The sequence below is a fragment of the Clinocottus analis genome, unplaced genomic scaffold (assembly GCF_023055335.1).
Source record: "Clinocottus analis isolate CAN_PGR_092001 unplaced genomic scaffold, fCliAna1.0.p SCAF_12, whole genome shotgun sequence".
Classification (NCBI taxonomy): Eukaryota; Metazoa; Chordata; class Actinopteri; order Perciformes; family Cottidae; genus Clinocottus; species Clinocottus analis.
In genome coordinates, this window is record NW_027175843.1 from 12,589,677 (window position 1) to 12,615,556 (window position 25,880).

Consider the following 25,880-nt stretch of genomic DNA (forward strand, 5'->3'; position numbering starts at 1 on the left):
GGATTGGTATGGATTCAGTTTTTTTTAAAATCACACTTCCACTGGACAGAAGTTTCTCAAACCTGGCATTCCAGATAAACAACTGTCTTCTTTCTTACCAAGTCACACTTTTGACTGTTCACATAAGTTTGTAAGCTGTGTGCCCCAAAAGCCACAAGAGCCATCTTTTCTCAGCTGTAAGGATATCCTGGACAAGCGATAGTAGAGCTTGGGAGGGGAAGGAAAAGCTACAGGAGAACAGGATGTCATGTTAGCAAGGGCACTCACCTTTCTTGTGACTGCTGGGTCGAGATAACTCCTCAGCTTTTGGAGGTACGCGTGAGGCGGGTTTTTCACTTGGAATCGCTCCTGTCAAAAAGAAGAAAAAAAGAGTGAGATGAGCAAGAGAAAACAAGAGAATGACAGAGAGTTTAACTTTTGTAGTAACAATGTCATAAGTTAAACTTACTGTACAATTACGAATTTAGCTTAATTTCAGGCAGTTATGCAGTTGTTTTTTTTTAATAGCGTTTTTTTCATTCAATGTGGCCGCACACAGCGTAATAAGCAAAACCACACCCTCACAAGTCCTACACATCTCCAGTAAGAGGCAAACAGTTGTAAAGCCGTCAGATTGAAACTGAACAGGCTTTGAGTAAATTACAGTCAACATGACTCATCCTTCAATTGGTGGGAACCTTAGATTATGTTTTACTTTAAGAGGTGGAAAGAAAATAACAATAATCCTCATCTTCTCTGGACATGACACGCCTTTGTATGACGCAGATCTGACTGGTGATCACAAATACTTTGCTTCTCAGAAAACTATCTTTAAGACTAGCTCTTATGTGAACAGTTCTTTGGTCCTGTGACTGCAAATGTAATGGTTGTTAGAGGAGAAGTTTCCCATTCTTTCACTGCGCAAACGGTTCAAACTTAACATCAATAGTTCTGTTAAGCTGACAGAGAAATAGATGAGACTAGGAAGGTGATGAACTCTTCAGATGTGATGACCTGAGATGAACGATCCTGTGGTGAATGATCATGATAATATGCTGTAAAGCATCACCTATCCTGGTGATTGTGCCTAAACATGTGAGGCTGTGTGCGTGCATGTCTTGTGTTCACAGCCAGGAACAGGTTTTAGGTCAATTCCCTTCTTGCTTGTGCTCTAAATATAAATACAAGAGATTAGTACTGGATTTGGACGGGTGAGTAGAGCGGGAAACAGTATTTGTATCCGTCTGAGCGTCACACCACTGAAGCATGAATTACCCCACTACACTACACCAGAGAGAGACTGGAGAGCATGCCATTGAGGAATAATGTTCTTCATATAATGTGGGCAAAAACCCAAAAGACACTTCCTGTCTGAGGCAACATACCGTTACATAGCGTCCATTTGTGTTTGTTAATACAACACCAGAGAATGCAAGGATCTCAGATGCACATCGAAAGGAAAGTGCTGCATGAAGTCACACCTTCATTAAGCCGCTCAAGGAAAGTCGTTAACTGCATGGTTTTTTGAGTCAATGCATTTTTTCTGCAGTGTGGTTCAAATAACAGCAAAGCTCCATGCAGAGCTTCACAGGGGAGGTGAACCTCCTAACCTGTAGAGTAGACGATATGCCCTGAAATCCAAAAGAGTTCTGTGCCACCTTGACAATTTGGTGTTTGCTGGATTATTTTTGTAGAAATGAGCTGACAAGTGCTGTCCATATCCTGTTGCATGCAAAGCAATGTGAGGAATGGAGGGCAGTAAATACATGAAGCAAGAGACTGAATCATCGTTTTTTTAGAAGCACATATGAGCAGGTTTTAACATGCTATATGGCCTTAAAAAAGACTTATTCTGGGGTAACTGGTTGGGATTATATTTGAGAGGTGAGGTACACTTCCTCCTCTGCACTTAAGCGGTTGAGACTCAAGAGGAGGAAATCAGGGAACAAGCAGTTGTTTCCATTTACTGTTTAGGATGCTTTCAATGGATGAAGAACTCGACTTCTAAAAAACGATTTGATGGTTGGAAAAGGCCTAAAGGCCCAGATGTTGACCATGATGAGTTCATTACATCCTTTTCTTTGTAATTTTGCTCACATCAAAGGCATCCTCCATGTTAAATCCCCATAATTTCCAAAAGATGTATCAACCTCTGGCTGAGTTTGCAGGGCTTGTCTTGCAGAGGAGGTGCACCTGTCATCTCTGCTTCTGCCTCTCTCCATCACTGTTGCCATGGTTACATAAAAAGATTGACTGTCGCTATGACGCAGAAAGTACTTTCCTCCCACAGCTGTGTGTGCTGTCATGAGTATAGGCTTTTTGAGAAAACAAGAAAAGAGTAAAGACAGTCGAGGAATAGCGTGGCAACTTTCTTGGATTTGGTCATGTTAAAAGAAGAAAATGCATTATCTTACACTATCATGTCAACTTCTCTCTGGCACTAGCAAATTATGTATGATGCAGTGTCACATCACTCATCCAATATATTTATTCATATTAACCATAGATAACACTGTTTCACGTGGAAACTCTTTATTTGCATGTTGCTCTCCTTCAGAAAGTGCAAGACGATCAAGAAATAAAGATGCCTGTTAACAAAATCCCTGGGAAATGTTTGTGGAAACCGCTTGATTGATAATGACAGGGAAACAAACTATTTTCCCTTCAGGTCTGACAGAGGAACATGGAGTCCACTTCAAAGTGAAAAGGGATCTCTGACTGCCGCTCATCGGCCTGGTGGGCTCCCTTTGGCAGCGTTCCCTTCAGGGTCAGTGGGCATCAATACAGTTGGAGTGGGTGGTGGTCTTGATCTCGGCTCAGTTTTTCTTCTCTGCTTAGAGAGGCAGAAAAACTCTCTGGCATGGAGGTTACAGGCCGAGTGGAGCACTCAGACCACAGCTCGCTGCACAACGTGCACCCTCTGTTATTTCCTACACGCAGAGCCGACGCCAACAACCAACTGAGTGCTTTAACTGGAGAACTGACGTTTGCGCCTTGCTGCGTCGCTTTGCTCTCTTGACCAGGGAAGCCTCGGCAGTGTGTAAAGAATAAAAAGGTGGGGCAGTGGAGCGTGGGTGCTGGATTACATATTCAGTAGTAATATGAGATCAAACGGTATCGAAGGCTGATGGGTGTAATAACTCACTACTTTAAAGCCATACAACTGTGAACGATAACCTAATTAATTCCACAATGTTTTCTCTCGAGTCTGGTGATTATGCAGCCATGGTGCATTGACCTGCACAGCACTACATGGCATCATGTGATACAGACGAGAGATTGATGCCCACCTGATCGCAGATGAGTTCCCACTTCTTCTCGTTGTCATACTGCCGCAACAGTCGCGCTTTGTCTGGAGGAAGATTCATCGAGTTCTGAAAGGGAAAAAAAAGGTCAGAGTTAATTGGATGTGGATAATGAAACAGCTTCAGTCACATGAGTCTGGTAAAAACTGACATCCCAGATTAACTAAAAACAATAGAGCTCATACACAGGAGGGAACGGTATGCAAAATAATTGTCTGCCAATATTAGTGAGACGCACGTTTCTTCACAAGTACAAAGCAAATCTTGTGCCAATCTGTCCGTTATTTGTCAAGTTACAGTTAAGAATTCAAACTCCTCCACGTTAAAAACATCTTACATAAATATTGGCTTTGTCGGTTTACGAATGACACAAAAGCTACTAATGAGACAATCCCAAAATATCTGCAGAGGAAATGTTACAACACAGCTGGGAAAAGGAAGCGTCTCCTTAATAAGCCATAGTTTGTGACACAGACGTAGAGAGGAGAAACACCGAAGCTCTGTTGTCTGAGTCCAATTTTTGAATTTGACGACCAGGCGACTGAGTTCGACCCGGGCACACTTAATGGCATCAATGCATCCAGTCGTCACCTAACAGCCAGCAGATGAGCAGACGTCCCAAGTTCCAGAGTGGGTTTGAAGTTAAGTTAAGTTAGGCTGTCCAAATGTTTGTCGGTGGTGTACTTTCAAACTTTTCCCTTTCCTGATTATAATCAATACTATATTTCTCTTTCATGATGTTCAGAGTGATATCCTGAGAAAAATGTTATTCAGGACAAATCTAATCTTAGTATCCTGTTATCCTGTTAGAACACAACTCTTTTATTTATCCTGTATGATTCACCCCACCCTTATGTGAATTAAAATAAGCTTGAAACAATTAACCAGCACGTAAATCGTACCACCTACAGCATGGAAAGCACAGGACAAACGTACGTCAGCAAAAAAAATGGAAATAAAACGTGTGTCTCAGCTGGAGATTGGTTAGCCAACAAACGTGTCAAACTGACAAAAGAATCCGGAGGGAAAATATACATTAAAAACATGAAATCGTACAGGTGTGTGAAATCCTCTAAAAAACGCCTTTGAGGGTAAAAGCCGTCAAGTCAACTCTACAACCACTAAGTCTTTAATCTGTGTTCTTTGTTCGCAGTTTTCAGTTTAAAATACATGAGAATGTTTTGTAGAAAAAAGGGGAAACGTGGCCATCCTGCACTGCTCAGCTTTGGGTTCTTTTCCTCTCCACATTTGATGCACTGGATCATTTATCAGTGTGCAGTGCTCAGACTCCACTTTTCCCCTGCTGGATTTTCCAGCAAAGCTTTCAGGGGGAGCGAGAGGGAGATGGATGAGGAAAGTCCTGGGATCCAGCATATTTCCATGATCAAGTAATAACAGGATACAGTCTGTCCCTGACAGAGTGGTCTGATTCCCAACTTGCTCTGGAGTTTTTAAAGTATTTCATTTAGTATATACTATTGTAAGGATTGGCTATTGATCTATTCAATCATCCACACTTTTAAGAGAGTGCATCTGTAAAAGCACATCAATACAGAGAGAGCTGCAAGGAGGTGCAGCGATAGTGTTAGTACACATCGTTCTTAATTGCTCCCAAAAAGAAGACTAGATTCAAATGAATTAGTTAACCGATAACAAGGGAAGCCGATAGTAATACAGTTAACCAAGCTTGTAGACTTTTTACCTAACTGATAATGTCATTATGTTCGTCATATCATGATCTGTCCCTCCCATAATCACATCTGTTTGTTCTTCTAATAAGACACTGATGAAGCACGATTGATTTCCTCCACATGTTTGCCAATAAAATCCTCAAAATTAATACAAATCCCAATGTAGGAGTACAATTTGCTTTTAATATTCATTGATGTCTTTAGATGCATCAACATCAATTTAAAGCACATTGATTATGTTTGATTTGGGATAAACAAAAAGGGTGTAGCCCATCCAGTCTCTTCTATGAAAGCGAGCAGGAAATTACATTAGTATTCAGCAGACGCTGCCGGCCGGCTGATTGCCGCTGTGCTGACTGAACGGAACCGGGAGTCGGAGAGGCTCCATTGACTCTAACCAGATGGCTAGAGTTAGTACCCACTTTCCTTCCTTAAGCACATTAAAATACAATCCAACACCTGAGTAGAATGTGACATTTCATGACAGAAAGCCACTAACAGTCTCACTACATTACACAGAGATGTAAAAACAGACATTTTATGGATTGCAAGCTCAAATTAAAAGGAGGGTAAATCATTAAGTTATTTCTAGACTTCTGTGTTGTTGTGTTAGGATATTGGAGAACTGTTGGCCTGGCGACAAACGGTTTGAGGTAATGATGTAGGTGCTGGATTTAGGTGCTGTGCTTATGCAGACTGGTGGTTTGCTGAGTCGCTGTGGGTGCACGGAGCTGTGGGCTTCCTGCTTGGTGAGGCTCCAACTAAAGCAAAGAACCACTTCTACCAGCCTTCATTTCATCCCAACGCTAATGAGCTGTGACAGGCACTCAGTTCGCTGGGGTCAAGTTACCCTACGTCTACAACCACACTATTCCTGCATGTGTGTGTGCTCATCTGCAAACATGGGAGGATGTTGGAGACACCTGATGGCAGACCACCTTGACAAATGCACACGCACTAAATTGTCACACACTAGGAGGATTCTGACCCATGCAACAGACACTAACAAATGATGTGATATTAGTATTGTTCTGAAAGAAGCCATGAACTCTGGATCGGATTGGAGAATAAACAGTTGGATATAAAACTAGTGACAAATGTAAATGTATGTATTTAACGCTAAGATTAATGCCGGATTGCTAACACTCTGTATGTGAAACATGGAGTTTCAACATCTCCAGCCTCTCTGCCAATCTGACATTTGTATCTCCAGAGCAGCTGTCCCACATCTGTACTGCAAGTGAGATAATTTCTTTGGAAAACATTTGGAATAGGCAACAACTGTGTGTTTAAGCTCAAACATAAATCCTATATTGGACTGTAAACCACTCCAGGCGACAGTTATAGGGCTCACATGGGGGATTCCCCCGATGCATAGCAAACAGAAAACACCGCAGGACATGTCAGATTGCAACACAAAGCTGCATTATTATATATAGATAGCCATCTTAAGCAAAGTGCATTTCATTTCTTACTGATTCGTAAATTGATGTATTTTAAAAAGGTAAACAAACCACCTGATTAGTGCATCATTGGCAGATAATTACAGTTGCAGTATTTTCTCGAAACTATAATTAGAATATCTGATAGAGAAAAATATATATATATCCTTCTTGCCAGTTTAACAGTATTTCTAGCCTTATTGGTTTTAGTGTGCAAAACTCTTGCTGAGTAAAGGAGAGTCTGACAAGTTAATTACAAGGACACCCAGACGAAGAAGGACTATATATCTTCAAAGACATGGATATAAACTGGATGAAAAGCCATATAAGTTATTGCTGCAGATTTTGTACAAGGTGTGTGTGTGTGTGTGTGTGTGTGTGTGTGTGTGTGTGTGTGTGTGTGTGTGTGTGTGTGTGTGTCTCAGCCATCTCTGAGCGTTACAAATGCATCTTGGCAAAATGATGCTTGTAAAAAAAAAGACACTCAGCATTTGAAGCACTTTACTGTTAGTCACTGTGCATATTGTAAAGTCAGTCACAACCAATTGTCCAAAAAGCACCACTCATGCAAACATGTGGGTGTTCAGTCACACAAACAGTGTGGATTGTTACATTTTGTCTCTCTGCTCCCAAACAGGTTGACAAGGTAAAGCAGCTAAAGTACGCCACACTGTACCAGTCAAAATGTGTAAATACTACAATCAGTAGTAGCAGTAGCAGCTGCTACCAATATCAATAAATGTCGATGTTTATCTCACATCAGGCCATAAGGCTTAGAAATATGGACGTAACTTATAAGTGTGCGTGTATCCTCTCATTCAGCAGCTTGAGTCATAGCGAGAGTAAAAATAGACAGCCGGCTCAAAGCCCACCAACCACCCACTACCTTCCAGGAGGTCTGCGGAGGCACAGCCTTCACAGCACGGCTGGCTACACAAGCAAACACACCCCACATGAAGGGCCTGTGAAGGGTGCGCTTGCTGTGAAAAGATGTAGACCGACTGTCTAAACGCATTACTTTACAAGCATAGATGTGTAAACAGACCTGATCTGAGCTTCTATTAATTGGAAAATGAATACAGTCACACTTGTGCATAAATGTTCCAGACCAGCTCACAACAAGCCTTTAAATGAGATAAACATCCGGAACACACTTCATGCACAAGCAAAAAAATTAGACCCAAGTCTTAACGGAATAATATTTGTCGAACAATTATTTTGTGCACGCCTCTACAGAACGAATCTTCCTTTACCATGGAGCCATGAAAGAAAATATGTTTTTTAAGGACTTCCACATGTGTTAAGATTAAAATACGACTGGTCATTTTTAGCATTGCTGAACACAAGTTTACTTTGACACTGTCGTGTTGATGCTGCAGATCTTGAATTTTCTTCGAATGTTGCGTGTCAGAGGGGTTATGCCTCTCATCTTCTTGCAGACAGTGTGTGCACTTATTGGAAGAAAACGACAGGAATAAATCTCGAGTACACGGAACAAAGTGGATGGGTAGTTAACTTCCACATCAGCACTTGATTCTTTAAGAAAAACTAAAAATGCTCTTGAACATAAACATTTGATTTGAGTGTACAAGTTCATTTTGGAGAGTGAAATGCAATAAATGTGGTGTGTCCAGAGCATAAAGTAAAGTTAAAAAAATGGAGGTAAAAGGGAGTAAGTGAGGTAATCAGCTTCTGATTCATGCCCCATTAGATAGCCTTCTTGTTCCAACACAATTTGAAAAAACAACCCATCATGGCAAGAAAGCTCCATTAAAGAAAAGTGTTTTAGGTGATTGAGAACAGGCCCATGGAGAAAGCATTACCTTTCTCAAATGTGCATATTATAAACATTAGCAAGAAACAGAAACAGACAGAAGTGTGCAGTGCAGTACCTCTCAGACACCATTCAGATATCTTTCAGAGCAGGCGTTGATTTGTCCTTGGGGACTTGGACTACAATGACCTTGGGGCACACCCACGCTCTCCTCTTTATTCCAGCTCTACCTTTTTCTTTGCTATTGCACCACAACTAGAAACAAACTCCTATATTTCAAAATGAGTCCGCAGATCCAGTAGTATGTTTTCTCCTCTCTCTTAGGCAATAACGAATGACCTCAAGAGATTCAATGTCTTCTTGTTGTCAACACCCAGTTTGCATCGCTCTAAACAATGTTCCAATCTCTAATGTATTACTGTTCTTGGATGAGCATTACGAATGAGCATTACGTCCAAAGAACTACAAGCCACAACAAGAAAACATCTGACTGCATCAGTTATTGATGACTGGTCCTGAAAAATATGTTCAAATTGCTCAATACTCCGGAAATGACTGGACGCTATACTGTTCTCTCCCAATGCTTGCTTCATCAGTAACTGGGAAATTTTATGTTTTCAAGGCATTTACACAGTTATAATGAGGTTAACACTGCAGGTCACCCTGTGAGTTGTAAAACACCTCTACAGGTGTACCAATATGTCACGGTTTGTCTTTTTGTTCACCCCGCAGGGAGTTGAAGGAGCTTTGTATCTCACACATAAGAATCTAAATCATTTTCATCGTGATAAGAGCCTACAAAAGGGAGAAAGGAGTAGGGCGCCCTGAGGCCTGTGCTATCCAAACCGAGCTGTCCTCCCCTCATTAACGCAGCGTGGATCCGTAATCCTCTGCGTTTCTTTGAGGGCACAGGTGTCCCCTGTCTGTTCTCAGATTATGTTTTGTAATCCGTAGGACCCCCTGCTCTGGGTCAGCAGCCCCCTCCATCAGAACAGTAGTGTTTGTTTGCGAAGCTGTTCTGTGGAATGCCTCTCGACTAAACGGTGAGTTTACATGTTTGAGGCTGGCCTCTCATCTTCCCCCGTTACGAGCGCATTCCAATGAAATTCCCTTCATTTACCTCAGTGTGAAGACAGAATGATCGCTCTGTACATCTGTTAACCTCGCATCCACCAACAAGAGCTCATCAACACCTACTCCTGGAGAAAGACATCACCTCGTTGGCCTTATTTCCTCAACACACAGTGTCTACCATCAAACTACTTTCCGTAAATGCATTCAGTGAGCTTTGACATGCAACACCATAATGTGTTTTCCAAATTACACAGTGAAACCAATGGATATACACGCAGAATATAGCAGCTGCAAGTGGGAGGAATCAAATGCAATGTCCTCTGTGCAAAAATATTAATATGTTGGTGAAAAGCCAAGCTTTGCAGTTTCAACTTTTGTTGAATATATCTTGGAGGGAAGACATTAGGAAATTGCTACTTGGCTGCAAACACCCGGTACATTGCAAAAAGGCTGGTGCAATGTTTACATTGTGGGTAAAAAACATTTTAGCTTGATACAGGATGGCTTTCATGTTGGACCTTATCCAAATAACGAAAACCTTAAGGAGATGGTTTGAAGCAGCAGGAAGTTGTAGAAACAAAACAAGTGATACATGAACACAGATGAGTTCCAGCCAGGCCAGATGTTGCGATGTTGCGAAAGTGTCTGGACTGAGGTGGAGTCCATGTTCTTGTTCAAGTGGAAAAAAGAATATGAATCAGAAAAGTTGTTTATCTGTGAGACAAACAATGGAGAGTAAATGCAGTGGGTTGTTGAATTAAATCATTGGTTTACTTGAAATGTGGGGAGATTGGAAGAAAACACCTTTAGATAAAGTTGTTATTTGTACAACCTTAAACTTTATTTTAGTAGGTGGCAGTGGGATGAACAGGAAATGTATGAGGTCATAAAAAGGAGGCTGACAAATTAAATAATGCCGCTAAGTATAATCCTTTAAAGCTTTTAAACCATCTTATATCAACTATAACATTCTGTGACGACCACACACTCGACTGATAAGTTGTGACATATCAATGTGTATCTAGAAGTTGTGTTGTTGATGGAATGACCTTTTGCAAACAGAATAAAGTGAATCCTTTTTTTGTCTGTGTGTGGGGGGAAGAACGTCTTCTCTTATGTCATGGTTTTGATGTCGCACAACATTACATAACAACGATCACAAGATGTATTCTCTGTGGTGCAGTAAACATCTCCACCTCCTCCAGCATGAGGCCACACTCAAGCATCTGTCCCCTCAATACAACCCATAGAGTCCTTAGCTAGTAATTGTAGAAAATTACGATTACAACAAAAAACCATAACAGATTCAATACAACATCCCATGAGGGTGGAAAACACAATCTGACCATTTCCCCGACATCGGAAAACATCCTCCAACACAAAAATAACATGCACTTATTCTAATGAGATGATTAATGGAGATGAATTTGAGGTTTCCAACACAGAAATGTGTTTCTGTATTGTGATAGCATGAAGAATGGTTTGAGTGGGAGCTCAATAACACACAAAAGAGGGACATGTTTGCTGATCACATCTACCGTTTACCCTAAGTCAAAAAATCAACTGCAGTCCTTAGGGCCAGGCAGAAGTGCATCAAGCAGATAAAGTGAGGACAAAGGGCCCACTTTGGAATTTGGGTTAGGATTCCAATTTGTGTCTTCCCTGTCAGATTTGTCAAAGCTAAATGTCTGACTGAAGCTACTTACAAGTCTATAAGAAACAGATATGTCTAATCATGCATTGTGACTAATGGGCCAGTTATTGCAGGCTTTTCATTAGAGGTGACCTGCTCACGGATGACTTTGAACCTGTGATCATGTCATAGTAAGTTATGTGTTCTGCTATATTTTGTGGGAGGAATATTGACCACAGTTTATTCAATTGGTATTTTTAACCAAAAACCAATTGAATAAACTGTCCGAAGTCCCCATTGGAGGAAAAAGAAAATAAAGTTTACAAAAACAAAAAGGGGGCTGTGGATCTGCAGACCCTCTGAAATAATGCTTTCTTTTCAGGAAGACATTTTGTCAAGTTCCTGCTTTGGCTTTTGAGTTTTACTGGAAAAACATAATAGCTTAATCTAAATCCTAACCCATGATGCTTAGGCTGGTCCCTTCTGCTTTGGTTTCATGTGGGGGGTCCAGGGTGAGAGGCCATTGAAGCTTGGAACAACAGACTGCTGCATTGTCTGGAGCTGTGATGAGGCCTATATCACACTCTGGCATGGTCCTGTTGCATGTGAATGTACTTCAGGGATCGTACATTCACATGCAACAGGACCTCCCATTCTGCAGATGTTAATTCTGGCAAGTCGTTACCCGACAAAACCTGCCCTTGTGACTCTGGCAAAAGCAGCATATGTCCCACGGAAAAAAAACATTCAGGAAGAAAAGCCTAAAGAGAAACTAGGTCACTTTGAAAAGGGAACTGTGTCTTTTCAACAACAAAAATATTAAGACTACAGGTTCAATCGGAGAATATGGTGTTATACAGCATGTTAAAATCCTACAGGCAGGAAAGTTTGCAGACATAGCGTAGATAATGTACAAGGTTGTAAAACAGTTTATCACGTATTCCAACAACTCAAAAAACATCCGCTGAGACCATTTGTCCATGTAATTAACGTCAAAAACCCACATTATGCAGATACAACAAATAGCAGAAAGTCAGATTGAAAACAATATGAGGTTTCTGCAGATCAGAGGAGGCCTAATACCAGACTGTAAACTCAACATTGCTCAAGGCCCCCAAAAGAAAAACAAGAAAACAATAATATTAATGCCACAAGATAAAGCTGACCCTGACGCCACAACAAATTTGTCCCAACGACACCAACATTTGAAGGCTTTTCTGAATTGGCTCCTGATAAAAAGTTCAACACAATGAACTTCAACATTTGATTATTAACAGTTCATAACGCAGCACCTACTCTTGTGCAGCGCTTTGGCCGAGCAATCTCATTTTATTAGCGCAGCTGCCATCTTGGAGCCGGGACAGATCCTGACCATAATGCACTTCTCCACAGAGCGGTGACCCTCCTGTTCTTTTGTGTGGACCTTGGACCGGTCCTACTGGACAACACTGGAAACTGGCTGTGGCCGACATGAAAAGGACAGAGCTGGCCTGTTCCAAGCTGCATCATCGTACACCTGCTCCTTACGCAGGAAGACCTACAGCAGAGATATTCATGGCAAAGTACGAAAGCAACTTCCACTAAAGCCTTACTAAGGAGTGACGACAAAGTTTCTCTTTCTTTTAAAACAGTCTATTGATAGCTTGCATTCAGTACAACATTTCAGTAACTTTAAAGAGGAAAAAAAAAAAAAAGCTCAACTGCTCTTGCTATTCGGTAGCTGAGACAAAGGGGCACTAAGCCTCTGGAGACTCTTATTACTCTAGCACCCAAACAGGAGTCAGGGACTGTTGAGATCAAGTGTGATCATGCTGAAAACCCTCTGATTTGAGCGTCACCTTATCGCTGAGCCTGGTCAGTGCTCGCTGCCGCCCACACTGCAGTGCAAAGGACACCAAACTACATCCAGAAGTGTGCATGTCCAAACTGAACTGGGAACAACAATAGTGATTGACGCCCCAGTGGTGTCAACTCAGCGGTTCCTGCACACAGCCAAGAGTGACCTGTTCCCACATAATCATCTGACCCGGCCAGCGAGACAAGATGCCCCTCAGGCCGGCCCCTGGGTATGAGCAATACATTATCGCTCAACACCGCAGCCCCTCAAATGTCTCCCGAGAGACTGTGAAGCCCGGCAGCACACTGGCTGCAGAAGTACATTTCATCGCTCCCCACGCATTTCATGCCCAGCTCTGTTACAGCTAATTGGTGGGTGAGCTTCCCGGGTCTTCGACTACTGCACAAACACACATGCATGTACGCACACGCACATTTGGATATGTGTGGTGGCCTCTCGCAGCCTGCAGGGTCTGGGTCCAGTGCCAGGCTCCGTCTTGGGCTCTCCACAGAATAAAGAGCAGCTCTGTTTCCCGGGCCTGCTGCACGAGATTCAGCCAGTGTTTACCCTCTGCTACTCAGACAATACCTATTGTTCGGCTTTTTAATGAAGAAGAGTCAACATGGAAAAACTAGGAGGGTTAGCTTAGTCGTTTCCGGGGTCCCATGTATCAATGTGGGAGATGGACGGTTGACTGTGCTTGCACAAAAGGCTAAAAAGTAAAGTGAGTAGCATTAAGACAAATCACAAGTAACAGAAGGCCTGTCAAACTGTCTATCAGAATAAACTAAAATGAGTGTACGTAATGCCACCATCCGAGTTTATCTTTTTCTTCTCACGTCTGCGAAACTCCACGGTACGGATAAACATGTGTAACGATAGTGGAAGAGACGTACATCTTCCATTCAGGTGGGTTGAGATGTGGTGGCAGCTCAGTGTCCATGATTCTTGTTATTTTATTATCAAACCGATTCAGCAACTCCTCATGCTCTGTTTGAAAGCATCTACACCTCCTGCCACTCATCTGTGCACATGTCTGAATAATAATATCTATAGATATTAATGACAAAATGGCAATTATATGTACATGGTATGAACAAACATGATGAAAATGGATGTTTCCACAACAATATAATGAAGCAAATACTCAAAGAAGCATTCATTGATGTATTTGGCTGCTTAGAGACACAAGCTGAACATCACACACACACACACATTTGACACACCGTCAGTGTAACAAATTACTCTTCAATTGAACATGACGGCTATTCATGTGATTAATCTGAGGAGTACATTTCAGATGTAGGACCTCGCATCACAAAGAACAGCAGCTCAGGGTGCTTCAGCAGCCTTTGAACAAAGTAGCTTAGATCTAAGCTGGACAGACTATTAAGAAGAGCAGCTACAACAACAGCTAAGCTTGTAGTTTCCATATGGCATTTGAGCATGTCATGGCTGTAAACGTCTCTGCCCGCCTGACAGCAGCAATGACATTCAGCAAACATTGACGGCCCTGAGACTGAAATGGATGGTGTCCTGGATGTGGGTTCAATTTCATTTGAAGTCAGCTCTGTGGCGAGCCGAGGCAGAGGAGCCGACATGAGGCCTGAGTCATTTTCCTGTGGTTCCGCATGAAGCATATCGACCAGCTCATACTGTACATGTGACTCACAGAGATTGACTGCAGTCATTTCACGTGCTTACAGCCAGTGTGCACTTACAGGCCAAGACACATAATTGCCACTTTGAAGCCTCGCTTTTACCCTCTCATGGTTGGCTTGAAGGACAGTGTTGGATTGATGAGGCAATGAGTAGATTGATCTACTGGGATGTTGATAAGACCAGTCGATTCACTGGGAGATCAGTGCAGTGCTGTGCAGAGTTAACATTTAGAGGGCCGCCCTGATACTGGCTCATCACCATGTGTGACCCATCTTCTTCTTGTAGACTTGTCTCACCGACACTATGGCAACCACAAGAGAGGTGAAGACTTGCAAACATGCTTTCTAGAGTATAGAGACATTTCCCCTGGATGCTGTGTGGAAAAACTTAACCCCTTCAAAACACTACAACTAGCAACATTTACAAGACACACAAAGCAAAGAGCAGGAATTAAACCCGCAGCGACTGCTTGGTAAACAATGAATATATATTTCATCTTTTACTTGCATGGAAATCCTTTCCCTATGGTGCTTGAAACAATGAATATTTGGGTTTAAACTACACGACACTTAATGGCCAAGGTCACATGAGAATTAGCCTCTCTTATCACGGCAGAGGCCTTGCATGACAATTAGCTGAAGTCTATTTCGAAGATCAGCCTGTGCCTCAAGGGATTCATGAGACAGCGACTTCATTGGGAGCTTTTCATTTCATAGAAATTACTGACTCAGGAAGCAGTAAACCCTCAAAAAAGAAAGTAGTAGTAGTTAAAATATCAGACTGGAAATATGGATATGCATGCTGAAGAATGACGGTTTGATAGCACACAGCGTTAAAAGCGTTGAACGAGCTGAGGCCGGGTTTAAATTGTGTTTGCTTATGTTAGATAGGCACATTTTGGAAATGCATATAATATGTGTGCTAAGTAAATAGTTTTTGTGCTACGTTTCATTTAATGTTAACCTGGTTTAAAAGAGAACAATGTCTCTGAAAAAAAGAAAAAAGTGATTTTCTAATAGGGGACTTTCTTACTGTTTTCTCGTAACCCACGTCAGAGTGTAGCACAATATGCTTCTGTGTACATAGAAAACTCACTAAACTTAGACATAATAAAATGATAAGACATAATCATCATTGAGCCTTGCAGGTCATTATTGACCTTGGCAAAAGCAGTTGACAAAACAATCTCCACTCAAGGTCCACTACGAAACTTGTTCCACTCGCCACAAGTTCCTGGAGCCTTTGGCCTTCAGTGGACACGGTTTTGTAAACCATATTTTTCCTACGTTTACTGTCGGGCTGTTTTGGTCTTCAATGACTGACTGAGAATTCTTTGGTCAAATAAAATACATGTTTATGTTTTGTTTTTTTATTAGATTGAATGACTTAAAATGAACTAAAATCAACAAAGAATTCCTTTGATCGAGGACAGCCCTAGTTTACCGGGATAAAACAGTTGGTAAAAAAAGTTTCTTTACACTGTACAAAACTTTTCAGCGGATAAAACCAGTAAATGGGGCTGGGTTTAAGTATTGACAAATGTTTATAATATAGATGAACATTTTGGTTGTAGGAATTAGCCTCATTCTATAGTTTTACACACATATCTAGTCTGCTAAAATTATGGCGGTCATGAGTCAATATTTGGAAAGAGCCTTTTCACACCACAAAGCATGGACCCAAATTCAATTCAATTATAAAAATGTCAAGGTTTTAGTGAGAAGAGTGCAAAATACATGTAACGGTCAATAAAAAATTGCCTGCTAAGTGGCAAAGTTGATAAAGGAACAAGCATATAAAGAAATGATTAACGAGTGGGTGAAAGAACCATTGATCAGCAGCCAAGTAAATATTGATTCATCAGGTCTGGGATCAACTGATATGAAGATCATCTGCTATTCAAACCAAAGTGAGGTCATCAGAGTCAGACAGTGCCACTCGCTCCCGCAATCAATGGAGCCAACTGCCATCAGGCACGGCTGAGACACATTAGGGCTTAAATGGCAGTAAATAACACTAAATGTTGTGATTATAGCACTAACTTATTCTAATGCTGGAGGGCTTCCATCCCGCCAAGAGCTGAGGCATCACGCTGGCAGCAGAAGGTAGGGGGGGATCCTGACGTGCTGTGAGAATCGGCTTTTCTGACAGCCAGCCCACAAAATCCTCGTTAGACAGGTTTTTTTTCTTTCTTCTTAAAAGCATAACAATTTATGGATGAAATTGTTCTCTCATCCTTCACATTTACTGCTGATATGAACCCAAATGGAAGAGGGGAATACCTCGATGCTCAAAAAAAACAAGTAGGCAATTCTAAAAGCAGACGTGATTAAGGAGAAGGCCCAAATCCCTTCTGTTGTGAAGTCACACGTCCCTCCTTTAAAGTCTGCAGCCTCCAGCGCAGAATGGGATTCATCAGTGTCTGACGAGCAGCAGTCACACTCAACACAACACAGTGGCACACAATGGTTTAAACTTCAACCTAAACTTGATCATTGGGCTTACAGGCTAAAAGATCTGTGTCCATTCAATAGCATGCCCAATGTTAACAAAAACAAAGCCCTGTGCCAGAAATTTCAGAAAGCAGCAACGGTAAACAGATATAACACGAAACATTTCAAAAAAATCACGCTGCCGCAAGAACCTGCTTTTGCTCAAGTCAAATGCCTTCAGCCGAGCAGATAATGTTCAATAAGAGCAGTAGGCCAGGCGACAATCACGTTTGACCCACATTTTGCCAGCTCTCAAATTTCACCATCGCTGCACTGTTCTTCCATTTAGGCCTTTTATTCACTGACCGAGGAGCAGTGTGCTGGAAATTCTCCTCATCAGCATTTGTTACTCACAATAATGGCCTCTAGCATAATTCTTCAGAGCAGCAGAGAGGTCCTTCCGACAAATTAGTCAACAGATTGGGGATGGACGTTTGAGTCAACCATCAACACTAACACTTTTCCTCCTCCCACTAAATGACTTGAAGGCACTTTTGAAGTCTGGAGGATCTTTCAACAATGCCGGGAATGTTCAGCGTTCACTCCCAGGTAACATAATTGTTGACAGACGCTGCTGACACTTTATGATGTGACAGATGTTTGAGAAAGAGCCGACATGCCGGGCACTTAGAGTTTCAGTAGTGAGCCAGCGCCTGGACTCAAAGTTGGAGGGGGGGGGGTTGCCATAAAAACAATTATTTGACTGCAGGTGTCTGGTTTACAGAGGCAATTTTGCTGAATGAGAAGATTACTGTACAATAAACAATGTTTTTATCTTGTGTTTGGAGTCAAAACGTGAAGTATTTCAGCATGGTGTGGCAAAAGGTTGAGAAGGCTCAGTTATTAAACTTTGTGTAAAAAATAAAGATTCAAGTGTCAACATGCTCACACAATCCTGCTGCAACTTCATCACTACTTTAATAAGAGTTGAAAAGACTTCGCTTCACACTCACGTGAGCAGTGCAACAGATGCGTTTCTCTTGCACCTCTGACACAAGTGGCTTTTGTTTCTTTTTCTCGGAATACCCCTTTTCCCTAAACAACAAAGGACAGGCGTGCTGGACAAACAGAGGTCCAACCTACACACAGCTGTCCCCGTCCCAGGACGTCGAAGCATGGGAGGGAACAAAGAGAAGACAGATGAAAATGTTTTGACTTTTTTCTCTCCCTTTCCTTCTCCTCTTACCAAAACGGTTGCAAATCTTTCCTCCAGTTCACCTGGCTCGGGCATGGGGAGTTTCAAAGGCATGTTGTGTCCTCTGAAATCAGTGTGCTGGTCCATGCTCCCTGCGTTCCCCATGTTTTCCTCTTCGACCAACAAGTACAACTTTTCTCTCTCCCTCTCTCTCTCTCTCTCTCTCTCTCTCTCTTTCTCTCTCTCTCCCGCACGGCGAGAAGTAAAGTAAAAAAAAATAAATGAAAAATATCCGCAAGTCCTTTGGTTTTGTCGCTTTCGCGGACGCAGGTTTGTATCCCGGTCACTTCTTCAACATAAAGCACACGTGGAGGAGGCGGGCGACGGGTCCGAGGAGAGGCAGCGGCGGCGGCGGCGGCAGCGGCGGAGCCCCTGGTGAGGCATTTCCACGGCGCAATGACGAGACCTGGAAGCGTGACTCGATCCGCAAGGACCTCTCTTCGCCGTTATCCGTATCTTGCACAATTTCGGCTCCACTCCCAGCCGGTAGTAATGACGACGACCATGATTCACGCGTATTGCATGCCTCTCTCGCCCCCCCTCCTCCCCCCTTCCCCCTCCAAGTGAGTTAGTGGTGAGTGGAGCCGGCTTCGCTAATCCCTCCGCCGCTGACCAGTTAGTTAAGGAGGAGGAGGGGCGGGGGGGGGGCTCCTCAAGCGCATGCACGCGCACGCGCGGTTACACACAAACACACACGCACACACAGTCACACCGCGGCTGCACACCCTCTCATCCTTGTCTACAATGAGTTCTTTCAGGGGCAAGCCTCCCACTTCTTCTTTGGGGCGTAGCTCCCAAAGCCGTAGCTAAATAGATGATATTTGTCTGTGTTGCATTGTGGTACTTCGAGTCCATTGTGAGAGACAACCAACTTCTTTAGAGATGGTTACAGGGGTGTGAGGTGGATTCATAATGTATTCTGTGCATATGTGTTTTACCTCAATCTCTGCTTGACATACCTTTGATTATAGGGCCATAATGTCATAAAGTGATGAAATCACTCCATTCAGGTGACGGGTTTGCCTTTTTTCCCAGCAGACATTTGGATTTGTTATGGACTTGTACACACGTGTACCGAACAATAATTAAATGTTCCAGATGGCTGGCGCACTGTACATCACCAAGACTGGCACACCTGAATGTAATACAACAATTATTATCATTATTGGTTACACCTGTGTTCGATTTGTGAAAAAATCACGTACATTGCACTCAGTGACTACTACTGTAATTTAGGTGCATGTGTCTTAACCCTGCATGATTAACATTACATTGGTAGCTATCCGTGAAAGTGTGTCTGAAATACAAAGCACGAAAAGCAAATATTATAGATCCTTTACAGATAAGACTTGTGTTTTTTCCTTCTCTTCTTATCTTTTGGGTGTATTTGTTTATCTGGGTTGGGAAGCTTAATACATTTGCTCTTACATATGTAAATGAGTAATGGCTAAATACAGTTGTATTGAATTGAATTAAATAACTGTTAACTTTGTGTGAGTGTGGCTGTAATCTCAGTTAATAACATTTACTTATTCATAGGGCTATATGAGATGGTTTCATTGATAAACAGAGAAACATGTTTCATTCTTGAATCTATTTTCTAGAAAGTAATTCTGTGTTTGGATAAAATGTGTAGTGTAACCTTTCCTGTCTCTCTTGTCTCTATCATCTCTCTTCAGTCAATTTCCACAGGACAAAGCCTTGAGCAAATACAGACAGGTCTTTTGTCCAGATTATATCTGAAGATTTATGACTTTATAACATGTCCTCAGTGAGAGCAGTGTGCTCTTTTCACCAAAGACTTTTGACATAAAAAGCCCACGTGTTTTCTTTCTACGACAAGTCCAAATGTCTACTGTGAAAAGAACAAAAACAAGTGAACCAAAAGTTGCGCAACTTCCTGTACTCTAGTACAGTTGTAAACAAAACTCGAGAATTGTTGTATAATAACAATGTTGTGATAAAACAACCACTTACATGTTTATGCTCCCTCAAGATCTTAACATGCATTGAAAAGAAATCTGATCTGGCGACAGGGTGGGGACCACATTACGCACAAGAGGGTGACATCAGCATGCAGAGCTCTGGAGACAATCCAGAGGTTCTCCAGATGCACAGTGGTTTCATTCAGGCTGCTGGACTGATTCGACGAGGGAGGGTGCCACATCTGACAATGCTGGCTGGACACATTGAGGATGCAAAACACAGCTGACTGACCTCATACGATCATTTTTGGTTCCAAGTTCAGCTGGTTTGCTTTGTCTGAAGACCCCTTCCCTCGTGTTGTGTAATGTATGTACATGTGTGCAACATGTTTAGGGATTTTATTTACTGAGAGGATGCTGTTCATTCTGATGTTCATTCAAATCACACAACATTCGAAACAAAAGAAAATGTACAAAGACAAATAATGAAATGCTCTCAACTTAATGCATGTTGTTTATGTTTAGTGTGTTCATATCTCAGGAGACCATATTACCATGTTGTTAATATGTTTAAAGAAGCATTGTATGTACTGTTAGATATGTATTCTTTCTTCCCTTACTTTCATCATGCATATTAATTTGCTACCAATTACAGCCGAAGTGTTGTGTTGAATGTGAATACTAAAGTGACAACAAAAATATCACAAATAATGGGTAACTGATAAGAAACTGCATTAGGGATAAGAGCCCCTGAGCAGAAATGAGCAGGTGGGCCCCCCTATTGCTCCCCATAGCGCATGTGTACTATATTCCTATGATGGATTATTACATGGCCCCATGTTCGCTGTGAGGTAATCTCATTAAACACAAATTAATTAGTTTTTGATACAGCCATCTTAAAAATAGGGCCCACGTGAAGGCTCTTATCTTTGGGGCAGTGTGGGTGTGGGGCCCGGATAGTAATAAGACTTGTGAAGGCAGGCCAAGTTTCATTCATACAATTAGGTTTTTCATACACAGACAATTATTAGTTATTCATAAACATCAACTTGCGTAACACCCATTTAAAAATAATTTATTTTTATTCTAAATGCATGTAACTGTAATTAAACTCAATAATCCACTAATCTTGTCACAATAATAAACAAACAATCCTCACTGTATTGTGACAGCAGAGTCGTGCATGACATAACATAGACTATGAATGAGCTTCAAAACAATGACAATCCAAAGCTTTTCTCCATTATGTGCAGTGAAAAAAACAATTGAGTGTATGTGGTTCCAGACACAGCTGACGGTGACTCCCAGCACCAACTAACAATGGCAATGACCTGACAATAATTTGAATGTTAGTTGACGTCTGTGTGCTTTTATATAACATTCATACTGTGCACAGACTGCAGGAGGATTATAAATGTACGGGTGGAGGGGGCACCTTTCAGCTGCAGCTCTGGGATGTCTGGGAATGAGAGACCCCAGATATGTCCACAAGGAAATGTAAAATGCAAGGAAGATGCCAGAAATAAAGGCAGCACAATCAAACCACTGTGTGAGGAGGCTCACAGGGAGTTCATTTGGCTGCTCAGTTAAGTAACATCTGTGAAATTAAGTTCTCTTCAGCAAAAGACGGCTCGTGGAGTTATGGCCCCTCACAAGGCTGGAGTAGAGCAACAAATGTGGCTTTGTATTTTCATTTAAGGGCTGGAGACTTTAGTGATTCAAACAAGTAAAGATGCAGACCTAGCAGAGTGAGCAATGATCCTGAGTCTTCAGAACAACACCGCCCTCTGATGTATGTAAAGTGTATTGCCTCCAGTGGAGCAAACTACTTCAACACTTTAAGCTTATTTACACAAACATTTTTTCGGGGATACTTAAAAAAATCATGTAATTTGGGGTTTCACATCTGGAAACAAATCACTCTTAGTATCCAGGAGAGCATTAAGAAGCCAGAATGCATTTGCACCTGTGGTTACATGAAACAAACCACCATTCTGGATGGACCATTCTAACATGTAATCAGTCCTTTAATAACTGCATGTTAATTTAAACCAAAGATGTGAATATTTAAAAAAAATCTTTCCCTGTACATTTTGACGCACATAAACGGAAGGTAATAAATAATGCAAGAGGCTGAGTATCAAACTATATTTATTGTATACAGTATAGGGACAACAAATAATGTACAAATCCCAAAACAAAAATGTGTGTGTGTGTGTGTATGTGTGTGGTGGTGGTATCTGCCAATGTCACCCTGCAAAACTAACAAATTAAGACACAAAAATGAAGGACAACTTATAAAACAAAAGTTCTACTTACCAACACACAAGAGTCAAACAGAATGTTTGGAAAGATTTTGGACAAATGTATTCAAATTGGCAACACAACATTGACTCAATATATATTTATACACGGAGTGAAATATATAACCTTGGATGGTACACTCCATTTCTGGACTAGTTATGGAAAATTATTTTTGTCCTGAAAAGACGGAAAGAAATAGACACATTAAAAGAACTGTTCTGCTGTGCGACAAAGAGTCACAGTAACCCTTTTATCTACATATTATATATTAACCAAAGCCTTTTTTTATTATAAAAGAACACTATTCACTTAGCTTTTTGGTCCATACATTACTGTACTTTATTTACCAATGAGTCGAGCGTGACAGTATTGAGGTACACTATCCATGGGGATCATTCAACGTTTATCTCAGCACAAAGTTTTTTCTTGGGCAGAGAAACAAATAATTTTGAATGTTCCAAAAAAAAAGAAAAGAAAAGACTACTAAAAATGTTTTAATTGAGAAAGTTGTCCCATCTTTCCCAACTAAAGAGAGAAACCACAGACTGCCATCCAGCAGTTTTTTCTCCAAGTATTTGTATTTAAAATGGTTGAGCCCACCCTGAATTCATATGCTCCCAACAATCTCGAAAGCTTAAACAAAAAAAGGGAGGGAAAAGGATTTTGGCATGTAGTTCAGCTTATAGTTAAAACCTTCTACCTTCTTTTAGCTTGTGAACAGCCTGACCAAGCACAGTGGAGGGGAAGGGGGAATTAAGAGAAAACAAAGACGACAAGGAAATAATGTAGATGTTCTTCCAAGAGTCCACATCCGACTTAAGAAGAAACTCCTCCTGTCTGTTGTTGAAATACGTCAATAGTGTCCTCATCCTCCATCTCCAGCTGAAATGAACCCAAGAAAAATATATGATTCTACAGTCAATAGAAAATAAGAAAATGGTCTCAGGACATTACCAATTTATAAAGGCATGGGAAGAAATACGTAGTCCCTCGGTTAGTTATGAAACATTAATTCATACCTTGTAGACATGCCCCAAAATATTTAGAGAGCTGGGTATACAAGCCTGAATACTTTTTGTGACAGACAGCAATGTGTCTTGCACAGAGTAGTAAAAAGTACTTATAAACTAGCATCACTTGTCCCGTTAGATTAGCAAGTATCTGCTAAATCGACATAGTTCCTGAGTCGTAAATTAAAATGAAGCCAGTCCTATCTGGTGATTAGCCAAGACTTGAAACAATGTCAAATATCATGCCTTGGTCTGTCCAAATGAAACAAAATCCACCCACTAGCAGCTTTAAAGTTCACTAAGGAGCATATATACACACAAAGACTTAAAAGAGAAAAGTTGGAGTTTCACTTGGGAGTTACCAGGTGAAAATACAAAAAAGAATAGATTACTGGCTAAAAAGAAGAAAGCAAACTGGGTTGTCAAAAAAATATTAAATAATCATATACATTATTAGACTACTTGAGCTTTTAGTAACAGCTTGCCATGTTGAGTCCAGCTTTTACAAACCTGTGCAGGTGTGTCCGTTTCATTAATCGGCTGTCCATCAAACCTAAACCGTATCTGACGAATTGACAATCCCTGTAAAAGACAGGACAGAAATAGCATTTAAGTGGGACTTTGCAACTAGTTAGAGATCAATACAAGTTTGTTTTTTTTAAACAAGTATAGTGTTTTGACTACAGTCAGTCGATTGTTATCACAGGGAAATACATGTTTACGTTTCAGTCTTCCAGAATTAATGTACCTGTCTTTCGCAGTATGCCTTCATGAGTTTGCTGAGTGGGGTATGCCTTTTGATTTTGAACTGTACGACTGACCCATCCTGACCAGCTACCTTGAGGTTAATGTGGTCGTTCTCCGTCTTCACTCCCTCCTGCAACAAAAAAAAAACACTCAGTGGAAGCAACACACCTGCGCTATGATAATGTTATTCCCATCTGTGAATTTAAAGTGTCATAATAATAAACAAAAGAGGGGGGGGGGGGGCAGTGAACAACGACACAAATGCAATCCAACAGTTTGCTGTACAAGTCAGGTGGCCAGGCGATGAGGACACAGTCTGTGGAGGATGTAGCCGGATCTTTAGTGAGAGGCCTGGTCCCACAGGACTACTTAGGAATGATATCGACTCCTATATGCTGATGATGTTATTGGGGGGGAGGGCACATTCAAACTGCAACTAGTCAGACCTGCTGGGTGCCTTGTTTCACACACCTAAGGTGGGAGTGTTGGACATTTTAATCAGAAATGATACAGATCAGGAAACGGATCCGCTTCCTCATTATGCTCTCAACATCTGCCGTAACAACAAGCTACCCAGTTCACTAATCTGACCCGAGGAGCTCTGAATACCGGTGTCCAGTAGTCTGGCGTCCATCTAGCAACACACAGCGCGCACAACGAGACGGATAACTTAAGTTACATATCCAAGACCCCCGTGAGTCAAGCGTACCTTATCCTCACACTGCACTCGCACTCATTCCGCTTCTCCGTGTGGTTAGCATGGCATGCTAGTCCGTGATCAAACTGGCGCAGAAAGCCACAATGGCGCAAATGAATGGGGAAAAATACAAATCGTGCATTTCATTGAAAATCTCCCCGACGTTCGCAAAAAACACGTCGTAATATGAAAGTAAAGCAGCGAGTGACTGGCAGCAGCCGATGTTTGTATCAGCGGGACTCTGCAAACACAAAGCTGTGCGTCTAAAGCCAAAAGATCCGCACATTGGTCAACCTTTGTTTTCTCCGTCGACCCGCTCAAAATGCGGTGACTGTAGCAGGAGCTCGGCTAGCTTAGCCGAGCGTGCGAGCTGACGTGAACTTGCAACTAGCATCATGAGCAACTAACGCAAAAAACGTACAATACCCTGCTGCGAAGGAACACAGAGACGTTACTGACCTTTGGCTTTTCTTCGGACATTGTGCTTATGTTCCCGGTGTTTATTAATAACGCAGAGAAAGACTGTTTGCGGTGAAGCGGGTTATCGGTTCCTCCGGCGTTTCGCTAGGACCAGGAGCGCGCACTGGAATTTAAAACACAATTCGACGAAATGGGTCACGTGCTCCACCTTTCCTCGGGGACGCGGATACGTGAACGCGCAAGCTAATTTTGCGCAACCCCGCGACATAGGTGAAACAAAAGGTCTTGTTTTTGCAAAGCCAGGCTTTAGTACAGGCCACTGGGCATTCACTCTAAAGCGTAACAACTGGCTGTAGGAGTCAGAAACCACAACAAACCAACCAGAAATAAAATAATAGAAGGTATCAGGATATCACACCTCTTAGTCGTGGGAGGAAATGCATGCACTTGAGATTGCACATGATTAAAACTAGTCCCTCAATTGGTAATAAAAACATTATTTGTGGCCCAAAACAATTATAGATTAGGATTCATAGTGTGGATCTCACAGGTTTGTAGGCTTAATGAGACTGTATTCTCCTTTTTTCTTAAATCTTTGAAGGGCACATTATTGTCAGAAGCATACATTGAGTGCTTCCTTTTCTGGAAAGTGATAGATCTCGGAGGTTGAGATGGAAGCACACAGATAATGTT

The 25,880-nt window shown here is 41.7% G+C and overlaps 2 protein-coding genes across 4 annotated transcripts in view; both read right to left on the bottom strand.

Annotated features, from left to right (window-relative positions):
* fmnl2a (formin-like 2a) overlaps positions 1–18,647 on the bottom strand; it is a 45,993-nt gene extending 27,346 nt beyond the window's left edge. For all 3 annotated transcript variants that reach the window (XM_068573241.1, XM_068573242.1, XM_068573240.1), the window contains exons 1-3: positions 18,076–18,647; positions 3,270–3,353; positions 268–348 (exon numbers count right to left, since the gene is read on the bottom strand). In XM_068573241.1, the coding sequence (XP_068429342.1) occupies positions 268–348; positions 3,270–3,353; positions 18,076–18,189 (279 nt within the window). In that variant the 5' untranslated portion in view covers positions 18,190–18,647. The remainder of the gene's footprint in view (positions 1–267; positions 349–3,269; positions 3,354–18,075) is intronic.
* A 3,496-nt stretch (positions 18,648–22,143) lies between these two features.
* Positions 22,144–25,356, bottom strand: sumo3b (small ubiquitin like modifier 3b). Its single transcript, XM_068573117.1, has 4 exons — positions 25,227–25,356; positions 24,072–24,200; positions 23,834–23,905; positions 22,144–23,195 (listed from the first exon to the last, which is right to left on the bottom strand). The coding sequence occupies exons 1-4, from the start codon at positions 25,245–25,247 to the stop codon at positions 23,130–23,132; spliced, it is 288 nt and encodes a 95-aa protein (XP_068429218.1). The 5' UTR covers positions 25,248–25,356; the 3' UTR covers positions 22,144–23,129.
* Positions 25,357–25,880: the final 524 nt, after the last annotated feature.

Excerpts from the sequence above, each read along its gene's own strand:
- sumo3b (XM_068573117.1), bottom strand. The coding sequence starts at position 25,247 with ATGTCCGAAGAAAAGCCAAAG. Across the intron at positions 24,201-25,226 it reads TGTCCGAAGAAAAGCCAAAG|GAGGGAGTGAAGACGGAGAA; the intron begins GTCAGTAACGTC and ends TTTTTGTTGCAG. Across the intron at positions 23,196-23,833 it reads AAACGGACACACCTGCACAG|CTGGAGATGGAGGATGAGGA; the intron begins GTTTGTAAAAGC and ends GGTTCATTTCAG.